The sequence below is a fragment of the Rhamphochromis longiceps genome, linkage group LG5, assembly GCF_057381845.1.
Source record: "Rhamphochromis longiceps isolate RC_006_pf linkage group LG5, R_longiceps_female_GT1.1, whole genome shotgun sequence".
Taxonomy (NCBI): domain Eukaryota; kingdom Metazoa; phylum Chordata; class Actinopteri; order Cichliformes; family Cichlidae; genus Rhamphochromis; species Rhamphochromis longiceps.
The window spans coordinates 35,167,644-35,187,991 of NC_140561.1; the positions used below are offsets into that span (position 1 = coordinate 35,167,644).

The window sequence follows — 20,348 nt, forward strand, 5'->3', positions numbered from 1 at the left end:
TAGTGAAATTCCAAACAGCACAAATTCTATTCAAAGCAAAAAATAAAGAACTGCCAGGTAATATTCAGAGTATGGTTTTTTTTGAAAGAAGGAAGTTATAATTTAAGGGGTTTTTGTAACTTCAAAACAGGGAAGGTACGTACTACAAGAAAAAGCTTTTGTGTTTCTGTTCATGGAGTGAAACTATGGAACACTGTGAATATGGAATTAAAGCAATGTCCAAACATAAAACAGTTCAAAAGTTCAAGAGTTATAAAAAGAGTTATAAAAATATGAACTATAAAGAAAGGGAAAATATTGAAATTAAGTGAATGTCTCTATTTAAAAAAAATTCATGATGTTATAATATAGTATATAGTATATCAGAAATGTGTTCACTATTTTTATTACAAATTATATCAGTAAGGACGCTGACTAAATATTAACTGATAATTTATGGCAAAGGGGTGGGATTAAATAAGTGTTTACTTCTTCCCACTCCCTTTCAACATGTAAATTAATCAGAACGGTGGCTATATTGAAATGTATTGATTTTTGTATATTGTATATATGCATATAAATATTAAAAAAAAAATTTGTATAGTATTTTTCTCTCTCTTATTTTCTTGTCTAAATGTACCTGTATATTGTTTACATGTTTGAAATAAATTACCAAACAAAACAATCTTCAACACTCTGGTTTCCTTTAATGTTATCTCATGTAAGATTAGTTTAAAAACACTTGCCAGTTTGTCACTTTATTATTACTGCTGAATGCCACATTGTTAAGAGGGAAATGTCTGTGAACTATACTCCTAAATAGATAATTGCAGTTATTCTTTGACCACACTGCTCCATTTAAGTAAGCTGTAACCTTAGACTTGCCGTTTAAAACCACGACTGGGTCAACTATCCATATTTCTGTAGATGTAACACATTAAAAATTCTTGGGGGTGGTACCTTACCAGACTGACAAAGTTTTCTATTGGACATAAACCAATACAATACATCGGTACAGAACTGTAGAGCAAAGAGGGTTGGGCTGTATTATATGTTTAGCAAAGAAATTGTGCTTAACTAAAACCAAGAAAGAATGTCAACATTTAAGCTGTTCAAACACATTACAGCAAAGCTGTTATCCTTAAAATAAGGGGGATATCTTTGTGAAAAATAAACAAAGATACATTGTGTGTATTGTAGGCTGACTCTGCTTACTAAGGAGACTGATTCTATTTAGAGACTGAACAACAGCTGTATGACCAATTTTACTGTGAAACTACCCCTGGCGAACTATTTTTGGATGAAATAAAAAAGAAAGCCGTTTCGGCTAATGCAGAGAAGTAATTACTTGCAATTCAAAGTATGGCACCACATTAATGGAAAGCTACTGCTCACTAATCAAAACACAGAATTTACTGAACCATTATAAACATATTTATATCCTCTGTTTCTCCAACCATATTCTGTGCAAGGTCCTTAATCTTTGCTGTTCTCACCAGAGCCAATAATGGTGATAACAATCTTACACTGCTGAACAATAAATTCTGCTACATCTGCTACCTTCCACTCTACAATATGTTACGCTCCACGAATGCTGCACTTTATAAAACGTGTGAAATTCTGAATTTTCACTATGAACCTGGGCTAAAATTTACAAGAATGTACAACACTCACTGTGGTACAGCACATGAAAACGATGATGAAAGTCCCAATGACACCTCCGATTCCCACCAACCAGGTCATCCTGAGGAACAGGATGACTCCGAAGATGTTTTGGATGCACGGCATATAAACGCCCATCAGTGTGCCGAGCTGGGGAGCCTGAAAGAAGAGAGGGGTGAGAAGAAAGAGACACCTGAGCATTATTCATGCACAGTTACAGTTTAAGTTTCTCCAAGTACTTAATCTAGATTGTATAACGTTAAAATTCAGATAGCTGTCAGACTCCAGATGTAAATGCTTAGCTTGTCTCTCGCTATAAGCATTCCACACCAGATGCGCAGCACCCACTGAATGACTCCTGCTGCATTTTGGCAGATATATTAATCAATAAAAGTCAACACATCAGCCGTGCATGCTGGGAAGCACAGTTTGCAGTATGTGTTATGTGCCTATTTTTTTTACACGTGCAAAGACCCAAAACAATAAAGCAAAACACTGAACCGATGGAAAAAGGCACATAGGACTTCACAGATTATTACTTTCAAAGGCCCAATTTGTGATTTTAAAAAGGCCACTTTGGCTTGAATTCGCTGTTGTTGCCACATTAGCGGGTTGATTTACTGCAAACACACGCTTTTGATTATAGGCTCTTTTTTCTTGTTAGTGTAGTTTAACATATATTTAAAATTACAATCATTTGGGTTATTTTTTTATTTTAAGGATAGCTGTAAGAAGACATAATGTAAACTGGAGTTAAAGAGTGTGAAAGGCTTACAAATTCTATGCCAAAATATACTTTTCAGTCCTCTTGCTTAAATATATGTCTCTCCTACATTCCTTCTTCCAAATCCTCTGCTGACTACAAAAACAGTTTAAGCCCAGGAAATAAAGAAAACTTTGAGATCAGAAAGCAGCCATGTGACCAATCTGTTCAATGAATGCATGAAATATTACTGTATTTCTTTACAGGCTGGGTGTTTGTGTGTCTTGGTGCTGCAGTGCAGTCCCTGGTGTGGATCAGTTGACAAAGACAGCTGCTCTGTACTGCTCTGTGCTCAAGGCTGATCTATTGAAGGCAATTACTGACGCTCGGAGAATCACGACGTATTTTGTTGCACTTCTTATTTATTAATAGGAGGATTCTCTTGCCGAAGGTTTTTGGATGCACTTGATGTGAATGCGTTTGCATGAATTTGTTAATGAACAGTATATGAGTGTTTCCAGTGTGGGTCTGTACCGTCATGATGGCATTTATTAAATCTGAAGGACACAGCAGCTAACCCTGTACATAATAGAGAAATATTAATTTCCTGCTCGAGGACAGCTTGGCCAATGACAGGTAATTATTCTAGTATCCAGCCATGACCCATTTTACCAAGCGACCTTCACTGTCACATCATTAAATCACAGATACATGAACGAAGCTTCTCTGCTGCATGTTTGCACTTAAATGCAGCTTAAAATTGTGAATAAAGGATTGATTAGCTGTAGATTGAGTTAGTAAAGATGCTAATACACAGAAAGGTTACAAAAATGTTTCAAGTATTAAAAACAAAACAGCAGCTGGGTAATAAAAATTTATCTCAAATGGGAAATTACAGCTAAACTGGGAACATTACGTCTATGTAATTATACACACAGTGTTTACTGAGCTTTACTCGTACAACCAAAGACTTTCGTTAGGATAGGAAGTACTGAATCATAGATAGCTTAATTTGGCCTAACTTTATCCCCATCGTCAGCAGTAACTGCCCTTGAAGTGACAGTACAAGGGTCTTTAGGTTGCTAATTGTTCATACCTGACAAGGTGTGGATAAAGACATGCCTGGGTTGGCTCATTATCACCTCCCTGCTGTGTTATCTTAAGTTTTATCCCTTGATTTTTAACGCTGGATATCTAGTAATTTAATTATTTTTCCTAATAAATCACCACGTCACCCAAAAATGTATCTTGTTGCTCACAAGCTTTGTGGGTTGTAAAACAAAATGAACTTCAGCAGGCAACGTGCTTACAGACTTATGGCTTTGATACAACATAAGGACATAAAAATCAAAGAAGCTTATAATTAAAACAAAACAAATGATTATATTATACCCAAGTACCTGATAACTTGAATGAAATTACAATATTGTGCCCATAATACTAATGTGACAATTCTGTAAATAATGGCCTGTTTTGGGTAATTTGGTACAGATACAGATTTGGAAATATTATCATAGGAGATGTCTTGGTCACAATGATAATAAGGTGAAACTCTAACATTGCGAAACCCCAACGTTCACAATTTAGGACCTTGCATCTGATGACAATAGGAGACCTAAATATGTGTTTATGTGTAGAAGTTCTTTTAAAATGTATGAGATTCTCTAGGACAAAAAATAAATTGTGCTGGTGATTCAGCAGCATTTTGTTACCAAAAATCATGTTGACAAATCTTTCTCGGGTACTCAGCATGAACAGTTACATGTTTCATTAAAGCTGAGATATTAACTTTTCCTTTTTTACTCCATAATCTACTGTTACTGTTGTGGATGATCATAGCAACACAGCCAAAATTTCAATAACATGTAATCCATGTGAGCTAAAAAAGCTCAAGCTTTAGACTGCTCCTACTCTTGGCCCTGTATGATATCAGTGAAAGCAGATATCCTTAATACTGTCATCACATGCAGACTGGTTATGAACACAGGTCCACCCACCTGCTGTTCAAACCTTCTGTTTTATAGTGGCAATCAGAATAAAGTTGGCATAAGGGGAGGGGGAACAGACCTAAAACGTCTTATTGCAGACATTTGATAAACAGGAGGGCAGTACCGAGGCACAGCAAAATATTATGGCTGAAATTATGGAGCTAAAAATGAGCATAATAAGTCATTATTTCAACACTCTAATGAAAATCTGGTTTTGCCGATTTATTGAACTATAGCTAATAGCTTACTGCAGGGGAATCAGTAAGAGCCACGCGCAAAAAGGTTACAGTATGTCTGGGCTAATTTGGAAACAGTGTCACACAGTTACGTGAGCAGGGAGCTCTTAGCTTTTGCTTTTTCACATAAAAGCGTTTCTTCCATGATTACGTATTTTAAACTCTCAAGTTCAGCGTTGGTTTCAAAATGTATGATGAAATAATGATGTGCTCTGGGGAGAACCTTAAGTGGTTCGTGGTTATCAGTCACGGCCTCTAATATATTTCTTCAACAAGGGTTATTAAATTTGCTGTAGCAAATGGACACTACACAAGATGGAGAACTTAAAACCACGAGGCCCACACGGGGAAGTGACAGCAGATGCTGAATTCATAATCCAGACTTTTAATCAAATCATCCTGACAAGTGGCTGACATCAAATGAATAATGTTGTGTCTGATGCTAGAGTATGTGATTTGTTTGGAGAGGCCTGCTTTCCAGCATTAATAATGTATTGTTTGCAGAGAGGAGCAGAATGAGAGAGGCAGAGCTGGAGAGACAGAGGCAGAGCAAGTCCAAGCAGGTCTTACAAATATAATTATCTTCTAATTTCCTTTAGATAAACAACAGAGCAAGTGCTCACACTCGGAAATGCAATTAGCAAGGTTATCACTTTGGAAGCCCCTGATTACCTCACCAGAAGCACTCAGTTTCTCATATCATATCATATCTCAGTATCTGATTATATATACCTTACCTGTCAGTGGACAAAACTGGTCATATGCTACATGACAGGTATTGATCCATTCTACAAACTGACCAGACCCCATGTTCCTGAACAAGCCTGATGGGCTGGTGCCCCACTCTGCCACCCCCAGGGCCCAACAGATCTACTGACTTCCCACTGTGAGACACCACAGAGAAGTCAGGACATGAATGGCACCCACACAGTATTAAGAATAGGCTGATAATACTGCAACGGATTAGTGTTTGCTCCCTCATGATATTTAACTTTTTTAAGTTTCTAGCTGACATAACTTGACATAATACACCATTCAAAACAACAAGTGTGATACAAAACAATGAACCAGCCATGCAACCGATGAGTGTTTTGACTTCCACCAACTGAGAGAGCTGTAAAAGAATGACAAGTGGGTAAACTTGTAAAACATTTGTGTTTTTGCATGGTAGCAGCTTTATATTCTGTATTTTAAAGACTGGATAACCATTAGAAGACAAAAAAAAATGCAACTGATTCCAGCATAAGTCAATCTTCCATTGGTTTACCACATAGCCTAGCACTGTATGTGATTCCTAATGTTTTCTTTGCTTTTGATTACAAATTTCTATTTGGCTAACACAACTGAATTATCATCAGCGGCAATTTTAATCAGAAATATTCATCAATTATTTCTTTTGTTTTTGGGCATTTGCTCACACAAGCCTCTTCAAGATGTCCTTGGAAACTCAATGTTTTTAATTTTTTTTTGCAGCTGCAGGATTAGATGTTATATTGATTATTAATCAACAAAAAGAGTAGTAGATGAAGAGATTATAAAAATAATCATTAGTTCCCCTCCGGTTTTCTTGTTCTATTATTTGCAAGATTAACAAAGTAAATCTAAACTGCACTGTTGTTAATCCGACACTTCAGTTTTTCCATAAGGTGTTTGTCATATTTTCCCTGTGTGTGTACACTCTGTCTTTAATATGGCTGACATGTAATCTACAGCTTCACCTCTCGCACAACTTAATCCTCGCAGCGGGGAACCTCTCAGCTTTCAGGCTCGCTGTGCTTTAATCAAAGATCCACATCTTGGGCTCCGCAGGTTGCTCGAGGGAGCAGCTGAGAACAAACCCCATTCATCTCTGTCATATCTCCCACTATATGATTATTATTTGCACACTTTGTCAGTTGTCTAGGGTATGTAAATAAGATTGCTACTCACTGTGCCCTTCAGTGTGTGGCAGAGAGCATTTCTCATCATCTGCATGTCAGCGTAGACAAACCCAGTGTAAACCTTGAAAGGACTCATATTTGTAAAACTACATATATATTATCTAAGAGGTGGTTTTACTTCTAGTGTATATCTCTGGTCTGTGTGCACCTGATATATGTTATGTTGCTCGTCAGAAAGACAGCACAGTATCACTGTACTCTGCTTTAAGGTTCAGTTTTTATTTAATGAAAAAAACAGACAAACAGTAGGAGTAGTATTAAAGTCAAACAGAGAAATAAATTTTAATTCATAGAACTAAAATCCAAGAAACTCAAAATAAAAACACACATTTAGGATAATTAAGACACAATTTCACTTCTCCTCAGGTCTTCTTATAACTTTTCAGTTCTCTTCTTTCTCACCCCAGCAGCAATCCTGTAATTAAAAACACTGCCTTTCCCCTGGCAGGTCCTTCAGGGACTTGGTGTGTAATATACATTAGCACTTAGGTGCTGCAGGCAGAAAGGCACCCCTGCCATCAGCACTTTGTTGTTTGACTCAAAATTGCTGCCACTGCACAAAGTGGGCTGAGGTTAGTTTGTAACAACAGGTATGTTATTAAAGGAAAGCCTGTGTGCACGTACATATCACAGACAAAACACCTTCAGGAAGCTGGAGCTTTGTAATTCCTTTCAAGGTGGGTGAATCTAATAACAACAAGAATTTCCTCGCTGCTCATCTCTTTTCCTGGGGTGGCTGAGAAGTAGAGCAGGTTATCTACTAAACAGAAGGTTGGTGGTTCAATCCCTGGCTGCTTTGGTGTGGTGCCAAAGTATCCTTGGGCAAGATGCTGAACCTTGACTTGCTCCTGATACATTCATCAGAGTGTGAATGTGTCAATGTTAGATAGAAAGCACTTAGACTTGTATAAATGTGTGTGTGAATGTTGTATAAAGTGCTTTGAGGGCTCAAGCAGAGCAGAAAAGTGCTATATAAGAAATAAGAACCAGTCCATTTACCAGTAATGTTAACCCTTCAAAACCTGAACCATGAAATAACTGCCAGAAATCTTTAATGTTTTGATGATGTTTGTTGAACTTTTAGACAAAATATGCAAAAATATATCAAATTTTAATCTCCATATACGAGTTTGAATTTGTATCACATTTGCTACATAAGCCATATTTTTGCAATTCAGTCATTAAAAATGTGTCATGCAATTTATGTCATTTTTTGAGCGTAAAAAGAAGTCACGCTGATGATGTAGAAGTCTCAAAAACTCGTTAACAACTGCTTTGTGTTAAATACACACACGCTGGGCTCTTCATCACACGGACAGATCATTTGCAGTATTCACTCACTGGAAACTGTTAAAGAGTTGTATAATATCAGCTTCCTACAGGGGTTGATTATTATCAAATACAGATAAGGAAAAAGAGTATGTCTTTTTGAATTGAAATAGCAGAGGTTAGATTGTGGAATCTGAAAAAGATAACATCTTGAATAGAATAGTTTGTCAGAAAGGCTTACAGAGAAGTGAGAAAATTCAGTATAATTTTTGTCCTTTAATGCGTTTCATACACAACTGTAGACTTAGAGGAAGGCAGGTTGAAAGCACGACTGATAATGCAGATTATAATAATCTGCGCTAAAAGGTGTGTAAATACAATTGAGTATTACAACAGCAACAAGGTGTTTATGCCCTACCACAATCCACAGAAGCACAACAAAACCAAAGTTGGCAGTAACTCTCTCCAGACTGCAAAATGTCATTTTCCCCGCCTGTTCTCCCACACAATGGAAAACCACAATCAAGCAGACCTTCAGTGTTGGACTGCTGCATGAGTGTCTGTGGTACCTAATGCCTGAGTGATAAATTATAATCCAGCTTTGACAATAGGGAGGCTTTGGAAAAAAAAACTGTCTGTCTGCTAGAAATCCTGATTGTTATATAAGATGTACAGACACAGAAAACAGGATTGGGGGTGTGGGGGCCTAAACAGAGTCCTAAACAAGATAAAACACTTCTACGGATTTGTTAAACAGCCAGCAACAAAACAGAAATGGGGTAAATTAATGAATGCTTGTAATGACTTTATATTGAAAACCAGCCTAAAACAGATTGAATGCTTGTACATGCGTTGAATCAATGACCCTCTTGGGAGAAAAGTCAGGGCATTTACTGAAAGTACTGCTTTTCAATTTTCATTCAGTTGGTGTTTCATTACTTCATTTTGTGGATGGGGAATGCAAGTCTGACCAGCATCTGCCCTGATAAATGCACATGCTCACATATACACAGGAGTGTCTGCTTACTGGGCCACAAGCCAGCAGTGTGATTTCCCTGGAGAATGAGCCACCAAGAGCAAAGGGAACACGGACTGCTGCAGAGCCACAGGTAGGGCCAGCGAGGCACCACTGAAAGAGGAAGAAACAGCTGCCCACCGATCCCCTGGGAAGTGCAGTCAACGCACCACATGGATGGCTCAGGTGTGCTAGATGCACAACAGGACCTTTCAATACATCTGCTGTGGCACCTACTTCAGATTCACTGCCTCCTGCTGCCCTACCACTTAGCACAAGTCTATCACCAGACTGCATCTCGGTCTCTGGCCATCTTTTCAGCTTCATATCCATCACAAGCATTTTTCTCACATAGCTATACACCAACTATGCACCATTTTGTAGATTTATAAAAAAGAAAGACTTCTCACAGCCAGAAAAATGCTGTTCTTAATTTAAAGACCATCTTAACTCCAAACAAGAAAATATTCACATTTGTCCATAAACCATGAGAAACTGATTCTTTCAAAATCTGTGCAGGGCAGAAAAGGAAGATTTTCCTTTAAAAAAAAAGCATTAACTGGATCTCTGGTACCTCTTCTTTGCCTCAGCTCCTGCTCTGTGTCCTAAAAAGAGCAGATGCTCTTTGTAGGCCAGGTCAATAGATTGTGTGAATGAAATGTATACTAAAGTAGGTTTCCTTAGCCTTAAAGTGGTTTTAGTTGCCTTGAAGTAGAGCAGACATGTGATTCCACTTGATTTTCTTCTACCTATACTATCATAATGATAAGTTTTCATATTAACCAAAACAAAATGCTGTTCTCCCAAAACTCCTTCTTTTTTATTTTTTCTACTTTTTGATCTGTATTATGTCACAACCAGAGAATATCCTTAATATGGTCATCTTGGGTGCATAGCTCTGGCTGTGAGCACAGAATTATTACCTGCTCACATAGTGTTCAAAACCTTCAGTTTGAGAAAGCCAGCCAATGAGAGGAAGACGTAAGACAGGAGGAAGGGACTCGAAACAGCTTATTCAGACAGCTGATGGACATGTATTTTTTAGATAACATAAATCTTCCTTTAAAACTGCATTTAATTTGTTATATGCTACATACATCCATATCCCCCCTCCTTCCTTTTCCTATGTTACTCACATAGTTTTAGTTCAACCTTCCTTTGAACATCTCTTACCCTGCTGAGGCTAGCAGTTCTATGTTGAATTTGGGGAAGTGCAGATTTAAAAAGGGAAGGTGAAAACAATTCCAAATCCCTGGATAGCCCGAAGGGAAAGAAAATGAAAGAGAAAGAGGGCAGAGAAGTATGAGGAGATGGAGTACACACTACTTCTGACTGAGTTGAGAGGAAGGGAAACATCCAGGCCTTCACAGTCTAGGACAACCTGCCAAGCTGCTTAGGCTGACAAAACCAGCGACATCTTTTAAATCACTTCTTACAGGAATTTGTTATGCTTACAAGCAGGACCAATATGTACTGCATGTACAAATGTCTGGATTTTCTTTTAAATGTCTGGTTGGTGTTGCACCTGTTTGTGGAGAACTGCTGATAGAAATGTACCGATGTTACTGTGGAATCATATAATTGAATGCAAGAGTGTGAAATTGTTTCCACTTCCTGCAGCAAATCAGTGGTATCAGTGCACATAATTATTTCATGATTAATTTGTCACTTTGATAATACATTAAAGTAGCGCATTGTGTGTAACATATGGGTGGTTTCTCTACCTGATTTGGTATAATTCAGGAGAGAGAAGAGGAGACGAAAGAACAAGTAAGGACAGATAAAGGGGGTGGATAAGAGGAGGGGGATCCGCACAACTGTTTCATTATTTTCATTACCGGCAGAGACCGAGGCGTGAAGTGAAGCGAGTGAGGTCAGGGGAGGTGGGGGGAGAGGGGGGTAACAACAGAGAGGGAGGCAGACTGGGAGCTTGTAACGCAATCTGCACGCTCTGCTGGCCAAACCGGAGCTGATAGGGCAAATGTGTTTCTGCTCAGGTGTGCTGAATTATTAAACAGACAGCAAGAGGAGAGACCAGCGAGCATCAGTCTTCCTGACCGGCTGTGGATGAACCAGTCACTCTGCGGTCAGCTGGGTTTCTGTCTATGTGTGTGTGCGTCTGTATGTGCGAAAGTGTTTTAAAAAATAAAAAATAAAAACACTGTAGCAAAATATCCTCTGTGGAAATCAAGACGCACCACCTCTAAATAGCATCTACATGTGTTACTAGAATATTCTAGGTTCCACCACAAAGCCTCATGTGTTACAGCCAGCTGTGAAACCGCTGTTTACGCGCACTCTCAGATTTAAGGCTGACAGACTCCTTTTCCACTAATGCACATGTACTGCTGCTCCCTTGTGTTTACAAATTAAGATCAAGAGTGACATGCCAGAAACAGACACGTGAGGTGAAAATGTACTCTAAGCTACTATGTGGTAGATACAAATGAGCATAATAATCAAGAGAACTTAAGCAATGACATTTTAGATGAGAAGATGGATCATTTTTCTCCTAATTCTTTCAGTCAAATCATTAATTTTGTGCAAATTTGATGTAAATGACATTTATCTTGGGAAAGATTTAACATCTTGAAATTATATCTTTATTTTCTCTTTTATTAGTGTTGCAGAGCTGGAACAATTAGGCAATTAATCCATGAGCTCACTGGCAGAAAAATAATTGGCAAAATATACTGAAATTGATTTAATTTTTCAGTCATTTGATGATGACAGATGCTAAATTTTGCTGCTTTTTTCATACTGAACATATCCAGTTTGGGGACTTTTTGCTACACAAAACACGTCAATTAAAGATGTGAATTTTAACACGTTTTTGATATTTCATGTAAAATAAATAATAATCTGAAATTTCACAGATACCGGGCTAATAGGCTCAGAAGAACAAAAACATCTACTGAGCCTATTAGCCCGGTATCTGTGAAATTTCTATTTCTCCCCACTGTGAACACGTGCATGCTGCTCTAACATGAATTCACATTAATCACGATACATTCTTCAGAAAGCAGCTGATGGGAACGCTGATCTCATGCCAGTCTAATGAGAAAGGGAGGTTGGGAGGGGTGAGGTCAGAGCTGAGAGCAAAGATCATAAAACACCCAGAAGGGAAACATTTATGTAAGGGGAACATTACACTCTAAAAAGCAGAGTACATATGGACAAGTGTTCCTTCTTGGCAAGTGTAGTCGTTTGGAAAATGACATGAATAAAAGAGGTTCATATGTTTGCATTGTGTTTACTGTTGTGCATACAAAAAGCACAATTAAGAAAATACCGCTGGATACGTTATCTTTATTTTTGTTTGCTTGTTTTTGTTTTTTGAGAAACAGAATATAAAAATACTGAAAACTAACTAAATCTATACATTAACAACTAGAAACACTACAAGCTGCATGCCTAAAGACTGATTAGCAACCTCCACCAACCACTTGGGGAATATATATTTTTCCTTTTTGATCTGTGGTTGCTACCCTGTCTCTAGATCTGTGTGATTGAGCCCTAAGTTAGTCACTAATTCAACCCACACGTAAAATAAACACCAAGGATTAAAGTGTTCATGTTCAGATAACTTCCCAGACACATTATTTTTCACGTTATTCTGCAGCAAGAGTATATTAAATGTTATATTTAGATGATTTGGGGATACGGTAAAGAGACTGAAATTCACACCCAAACTAAGCTGTAACATTTTAACATTTACAGAGGAGAAAATGTGGTATTTGATTATTATATATTAAACCAGAACCCAGTATTTTAGCAAAGCTTTATCAAATGTTAATAATCGAATGCCTAAAGTGAGATATTGCCAATATACAAAAAAAAAAAAAAAACAAGCCTTGCCTTCTTGTACAAGTTTTCTCAGTTGCTTTGGAAGATATCGAAAATGATTCTTAACATTTACAAAAACATAAAAGCAGCTTTTCAAATAAGATTTTTTCTCTAAACAATCAGAACTAACAGCTGCATACAATGGATTGTCTGCGAAAGCCTGTAACAAGACAAGTTGTGACAAATTCTTACGCCACTGTTTACAAATACAAAAGTCAAACAGCTTAGTGATGTTAATAAAACTGCATACTCTACTGTGAAATGCTTTCTGATGTAAACAACCTCTTTGATGACAATCTGATGACAAGGCTGCTCTTTTTTCCTGTCTGGCATAGAACAATTTAAACAGTGCAGACTTTCAGATTACTGCATGTGGGGCATCGACTGCAACAGTTCTGCTGGAGAATCACAAATCACCTTTGTAGTTTTACTGGTTTTACTGTAACTGGTTGACATCTTTGTGACACATTAAAAAAATTATATATATCACAGCAGATGCCTGCAGAGGCTTGATGAGATATCACCAGATTCTCCATGTGCTGCGGTGCAAAGGTATCTGTTGCTACTGTAAGCTGGTGGGAATCTGGAACTTGAAAATCAGGTTGTAACACTAACAGTTTACCATTTATAATTAATAAATTAATTAATGTGAATTAACTTTAGTTAATAGATATATATTGCTAAGATCTGCAAAATTACATAATCAATAATTGTTGAGTTTATAATTGATAGTGTCAAACATTTTTATAACATTATGCAACATTATGGTCAAATTGAAAATTATGGTAATTAAATAAGAACACAGACCAAGGTTTGCTCTAGGGCAGGCATAATACACACTGTGACTCACAAGTGACTAGTGTATGAATATATACTGTCATTTTGGTTTCCCAGTCACATCTACACTGGCATCTGATTTTAAAGCACAAACATGCTGAGGGTGAAAATCCTTAGCTTGAGTCTTCAGAAAACAACCATCTTTTACATTCATCTGGTTATGATTTGCCATTTAAAGTTGTAACTAACAGGTGTTTACATTTCAATAATATTCCTGGTTTTCCCCCTTTGTGCTTGTATCCAGAGCTGTAAAACAATATTGAATTGCCTTTTGTATTTCCAAATGAGAAGTCGAACAAAATATGTAGGAAATTCTTGACAAATTATGAAAACCCAATGAACCACTTCACATGGTCAAAATAGCTTTTGATCAAAAGAACACACATAATTGATAATATAGGAATCAGCAGCCTTAACTTAAAACCTGCTTTTATGATGTGACTGGATGATTTGAAGGTGTTGAAATTCAATTCTGATCTGAGAAATGCACCAGAGTGACTGCAAAAAACTGTAAATGGGTAAAGTCAGAGAAGATTAGCTTTGACTGGTTTCCATCTTAACCTTTGTGACCTCCAGCCTGATCCCTCATGTCACACGCCATCCAAATCTCTAATCTTGGTTTTCACACTGAACAAAAAGGCTACCGCTTCTGTCTCTCTCTTCCACAACTCACTCTCATCCTAACTTGGGGGACTGATGATAAAGGAGACAGAGGGAGCGGTAGGTGGAGTGAAGCGAGAAATGGAGAGGGAAGGTGATTTTTTTTGGGAGGGTTGAGTCCGCTGTGTGAGCGATAAAGCGCTACAGGCTGCCTTAATGAAAAGCCTCTCACAGCGATGGGGAGATTGCCTGTGGAATGGGCTACTGATTGGAGGACCAGCAGCTTGGTGTAGCATCAGAATCAGAATCAGAATCAGAATACTTTATTGATCCCTGGGGGAAATTATTTTTTGTTACAGTGCTCCATTTTAAACCAACATTAAGACAAGACAGACAATACGCTAACTAAGAATAGTACAATATATACATATATATACATACATACATACATAAGTCACTTATAAATAAATATTTGGAAAAGAAACATGTGTAGTTGTAGCAGCAAACAGTGTGTTAAGTGGATGCGTTGTACAGGGAGATGGCCACAGGCAGGAATGATTTCCTGTGTCGTTCAGTGGTGCTTTTCGGTAATCTCAGTCTCTCACTGAACGAGCTCCTGTGACTGACCAACATGTCATGGAGTGGGTGGGAGGTGTTATCCAACATTGTCTTTATCTTGGACAGCATCCGCCTCTCCGACACCACCTTGAGGGAGTCCAGCTCCATCCCCACAACATTGCTGGCCTTGCGGATCAGTTGGAGACTAATTCAAGTATTGAAGGAGTTCGGATGACGGGGGGAGATTAGTGCTATACCATAGTGATATCTGAGCCAAAGACAGCTGGACAAATATACCTTACATTTCAAACAACTGGGAGGGTTGGGTCAAAGTGGCAATACCTCACTGTCAACTAGTTCAAGAGTGACGGCATGTTAGGCTCGTGTACATGGTTGTTGTCCTTAGCTGCTTCCAACAGGATAAGCGAAACCAGTAAGAGGCATAGTTACATCTGTTTTCAGAAACATTGCCCCATTGATCTTGATAGTAAACAGATCTGTTGGGTGTTTTTCATGAGCAGACAGCAGTCCCAGTGAAAACTGTCCACAATGAGGTCTGTGGCTTATCTCAATACACTCTGAAATTGTGTTTGGAAGTAAAGGCTGCTGTTGATGTCTAAATGTGATTTAAACTGTAAAAAAGCTGAAGGCAGAAGCCTCACATCTCATAACTAAATAAAATACAATTGCCTGCATGGTAGGATAACACTTGAAGAAAACTGTTATATCATAATGTTTTTGCTCATATGGGTTAAATTATGATCATCATGGAATATAAAAACCTGTTTCCAATGTCATTGTGTAACTGTAAACATGAATAAATGCTGATCTTTACTTGATGCCATGCTTACCATGTTCACCACATGAGTTTAGTTAGCATGTTAAAATAGGTTACTAACACTAAACAAAAAGTGCAAGCGGGGCTGCTGGGAATGTTCTGAAGGTTTTTCGGCACTGAATAAATAGAATACTGTACACATTTAAGTTTAATGGAGCTGGATAAAAAGTTAAAATGTAAAAAAGGCAAGAAAACTTTAAAGGGACATAAATGGATGCCACAAATATGATGGTGAAGACACTGAGCTCAAAACGTGAGGAAATGATTTGTTCTCCAACCGGTTGGGGAGTGGTTGCTGGCTATCTCTAGACAAAATTTGAATTCAAAAATAAAAGTTGTGCATTTTGAAACATGTTTGTTGCAGATTAATAATATATCTTTTGCTTCTGTGTTCTCTGTTTCACTACAAGTCGGTGAGCAGCTGGGAAGCGTCTATAGACAAATCAGCATTTTCCATGCAAATGATGCGTGACTGTAGTAATGTGCTAATGAGCCAAAGAATTACAATGAGGTTTTTAGTGTAGCACTGTATACTTCTTTACGACCAATTTCACCCAGCGACTTCCAGTAATCACTCACCAACCAGTCAGGGAATACACATTTTTCACAGGTGACCAGTGGTTGCTAGGGGTCACCGATTGGTAAGACAGTAACTATTTCAATCTGGTGTCAGATTTCTGAACACAAGCATGAATAAAGAAACAGATGTATTACTCTTCTTAGACTTATCCCTGCCGTTGATTTAAACTCTTTTTCCCAGATCTGCTCTATACCTAGATGCTGGAATCATCTGGAGCCACAGCAGGAAAAGTACATACTGAATTGGATATAATAGGTGAACTGGCATCTCATGTCATCATCACTGATCTTTCTCAAGGTTAAAAAGAAAAAAAATACCTGAGTGACAGAGAAACAGGACAGGAAGGAAGACAAGAAGTGGATAGAAGCAAATATATAAGGGTAGGGAGAGATAGGCTGATTGGACACACGAGAAGACAGACAGTGTCAAAGGTCATTGAAAAGCTGTCAAACTGTCACTGCTGTAGCGTCTCACTTTTTAAATGTGTGTTTTATCTCATGTGGGTTAACTCTGAAGTCAGAAACTTTCAAAAGTTGGTGTGAAATATCTTAACACGTGTCACTTTCCATCAGTCTGTTGTCCTAATTTGGCATGAGCTCCTTCACAAATTATCATTTGTCATTGAGTTTCAGCTTTGCTTGTCACTGCATACCTAACACCATAATTTCCCACAGGATTAATAATGCAGCAGTCTGTCCATCAAGTGCTGAGAAAAAGCCAGAAAAGTAAACCACTTCCTGCTGGCATCTCGACACCAACGGCAGAAAATATCATGGGATGATATGGAAGGAACTCATTAGTGAGTGGCATTTAAGCTGCAAACCCATAACATGAACCGGGGATTTATAATATCAACAGAAAATGATTGGCAAGTCCTAAACTGGTGGAGATATTCAGGCTCTCCAGTGACTGTGTTAACAAAACAATTTAAGACTGTGCTGTTGGGGAAACATTATTTGATCTTATGTAAATTGCAGCTCTATATTTGGTAACACTTAATGACCATCCACTGGCAACAGGAACATGGTCCTTTCTGGTTGAACGAGTTTTTCAACCAGGAAGAGCCATAAATAATTCTACTGCTGCAAATGTAAATCCACAGGCAAAAGATTTATCTGTGCACATTGCATCATACTGAGCGGGGAGTTAAGTCAGTGGAAGTTAATTTTAGTAATTTTTTTAAGAAGAAATAATTTTTCATAACCAAAAACCTGGCCCATTTTTTGAAGACAGCTTACACTATCATTTCAACATTAGTTTTTATACTGCAGCCAGTAAGACCATTACTCTGCACTGGAGTACACTGTTATTGCTGTAACATTTAACTAATAAGATGCAGCACACAAATATATCTGAACATTTATGTTCTTTTAAGCATTTTAAATATATTCCTTATAGTCTTTAAAGAACAGATAAACACATCAGGAGTTATAAACATTACTATGCACTAGTCTTGATCTTATAACGCAGTTTTAGTTTTTTACACTCGCTGCAGCACATTCACATTACATCCAGCTTTTTCCAGATAAAGCACTTTTAATGGAGCAGCTCAGTTATAACACAGTCGATTTGAATCCACATTTTACCATTTAGTGTTTGCTTCTGTCGGAGTCACATGTTGACGCAATAATTGCCTTTTGCGGCAAAAAATGGTCAAAATATGCCAGAGAAAATACACAAAAATATAATATAACAATACAACTAAGAATACAAATACACTGATTATGAACTGAAACACTTATAGCAACTTTAAAAGGTGTCTCTGATGAATATATCTTCTTAAATAAAACACAGATAAAATTTTTCTCGTGTTGTGCTCGTGACAACATTTCTATGACCTTTTGCATCACAGAGATAACCTTGTTTTCCCATGCATTTGCACTTACCATACTGTATAGGTTAGCGTGTTGTATAGACCAATCCAGTGACCAATTTGTGTGTTCCACCATTTTTCAGTGCCAGAGACAGCAGCAAGGGTATTTGGATCGACGATAGCAGGGACTGGCCCCTAATTACTGTTTGTATGTAATGCTGACTTTGTGAAAGTGTGGCTAACCTTGGTACATGCTTATATTTCACAATCTAAGGAGCTTGGAAAGAAAAGCGTCTGGACTTGTTTAAGTTGCTTGAAGACGTTTCACCTCTCATCCGAGAAGCTTCTTCAGTTCTAAGGTTAAATGGTGGAGAGTCCCAGATTTAAACCCAGTAGGAGTTTTCCCCCCAAAGAGGGACAAAGGACCTTCTGGTGATCCTCTACCTAATCACATGAGCCAAGGTGTGAAAACGGGTGTGGGTCACAATCAACCAGGGTTTCGGGTGAGCTCATTATGAAACCTGGCCCCACCCTATCATGTGATTTCCTGATGGCCCAGGATGCGAGTGGGCGTTAAGGCGTCTGGGAAGGGATCTCAAAACTGGATTATAGATGGCAGAGAGTTGGTGTCGTAAACCCCCGCCTCTGTTCAAAGATGGTTGCTTACAGTGGACATAAATGGCTTCTTTCACTCCTCTTTCAAACCATCTGTCCTCTCTGTCCAAAATGTGAACATTGGCATCCTTAAAAGAGTGACCTTTGTCCTTTAGATGCAGATGAACTGCTGAGTCTTGTCCCGTGGAGGTGGCTCTTCTGTGTTGTGCCATGCGCTTGTGAAGTGGCTGTTTGGTCTCTCCAATGTAGAGGTCTGGGCATTCGTCCCTGCACTGTACAGTCCAGGCGCTTTTCTTTCCAAGCTCCTTAGACGCCGATGACCTGGATGACTGAGAGCCTTCACAGACATATATTTCACAATAATGCTACAATTGGTTGCCTGAGTTGGTTTATTCTGTGACCATTGCTTCCCCTCATTAACATTAGCTAAGCATTGTTAACCTAGCTGATGTAACGGTGCTGCTCTCACAGTGCCTTTCAGGCTGAGTAACTTCTACTTGATAAGCTACGTAGGCAGATGCAAACTAAAGATACAACTAAATATAGTACTCTTATCAACAAATTAACAAATTCTGTTAATATTCTTCATCTACTTCTTCCAAATGCTGATCCTCTAACAGGGGTACATTTGAGCTTTCCATGAAAATTAAATGAATGGTACTCTCTTAGAGTAGTTGACCTTTGGTACTTTATTTGTCTATAAAATCTGTTGTATGTTTCAGTGCATATATTTTTAAGATAAATACCTTAACAGGTTTCTTGCGTGATGACTCAGCCTCATTGTTTTCAGCCTCCTCATGCTCCTTGCTACCTTGAGGCAGGTTAGAATAGTTGGCCAGGCTACTGAGAAGAGATGACACCATGGGGCTGGTGTCCATCTCCTCCTGCAGAAAAACAAGCAGACAGGAAGGTTGCAATCAGCATTTTAGCCAATATTATTAACAATCTCAATCAAACAAGGGAACTCTATAAAATGACCAATCACTTAGTGGCTGTTTCCATAGATCATTGCAGATAAGAAGCCATTTAATCTACTTGCTATCCTCTTTTGTGGATTTCAGCTCATTTGAAACAAAAACAAGTGTGCACACCATAAACCCCCTTTTCCTGTTCAATCTAGAAATCCCACTGAGAAGACATTGTAAATATATCTGTGCAGAGCGGAGGCAAATTGCCTCATTGAGGTTCAATCCTGCACCACTCTGAGATTTTCTTGCTTTAACCTGAGGTTCCCACATGCCCTTCACACAGTAATTACCCTCATTAATCAATGTCAGAGCCCCTATTCAATCACTGAATTGTGAAAACGAGTGTATCCTGCTTCTTACCATCGCATCTGATTGTGTGTGTTAACAAAATCAATGTGTGCATGTGCGTATGTGTGTGTATGCGGAGTATTGCATTATACCTCAAACAGGGCCATGTTCTTGCGGTCATATTGCTGAGTCTTCTCTGTGGCAGCATCACTGCTGTTGATGAAGGGGCTGCTTTCCTTGGGGTTACTGTCTCCTGGAAGAAACAAACACACATCTACTTTTAGAGTGGTCTGAAATAAAGCAGAGGACAAAGAGCATGTTAGGGGAGAGGATAATGCACAAGTCAGACAAAAGATTCCTGATGTCAAAGGAATCCTTTTTGCAACAACTAAAAGTAACAACTTTTAAAAATAGGTAGACTTTTGGAATAAATACTTTTTTATCGTTAAAATAAAGAAAAAACACACAGAATGCTCAAAGCAGAGGACGTCTGATAAGGAAAGCTTGCCATCTCCTTGAAGCAGTCAGAAATGCTGAGCAAGAGAAGCATACCTAATGGACTGTGTATTGACAATATGTGAAGTGCTATGTATTCCATATGGCCATAGGAAGA

The 20,348-nt window shown here is 38.2% G+C and overlaps 2 protein-coding genes across 2 annotated transcripts in view; one reads left to right on the forward strand and one right to left on the reverse strand.

Moving 5' to 3' along the window:
* The window catches only part of LOC146670440 (N-acetyltransferase 8-like), an 850,360-nt gene that overhangs the window by 612,168 nt on the left and 217,844 nt on the right, over positions 1-20,348 (forward strand). The gene's annotated exons all lie outside the window — the stretch shown is intronic.
* The window catches only part of slc12a5a (solute carrier family 12 member 5a), a 194,504-nt gene that overhangs the window by 36,290 nt on the left and 137,866 nt on the right, over positions 1-20,348 (reverse strand). The window contains exons 2-4 of the mRNA XM_085407391.1: positions 19,888-19,988; positions 19,226-19,363; positions 1,654-1,800 (exon numbers count right to left, since the gene is read on the reverse strand). Coding sequence (XP_085263517.1) covers positions 1,654-1,800; positions 19,226-19,363; positions 19,888-19,988 — 386 coding nt within the window. The remainder of the gene's footprint in view (positions 1-1,653; positions 1,801-19,225; positions 19,364-19,887; positions 19,989-20,348) is intronic.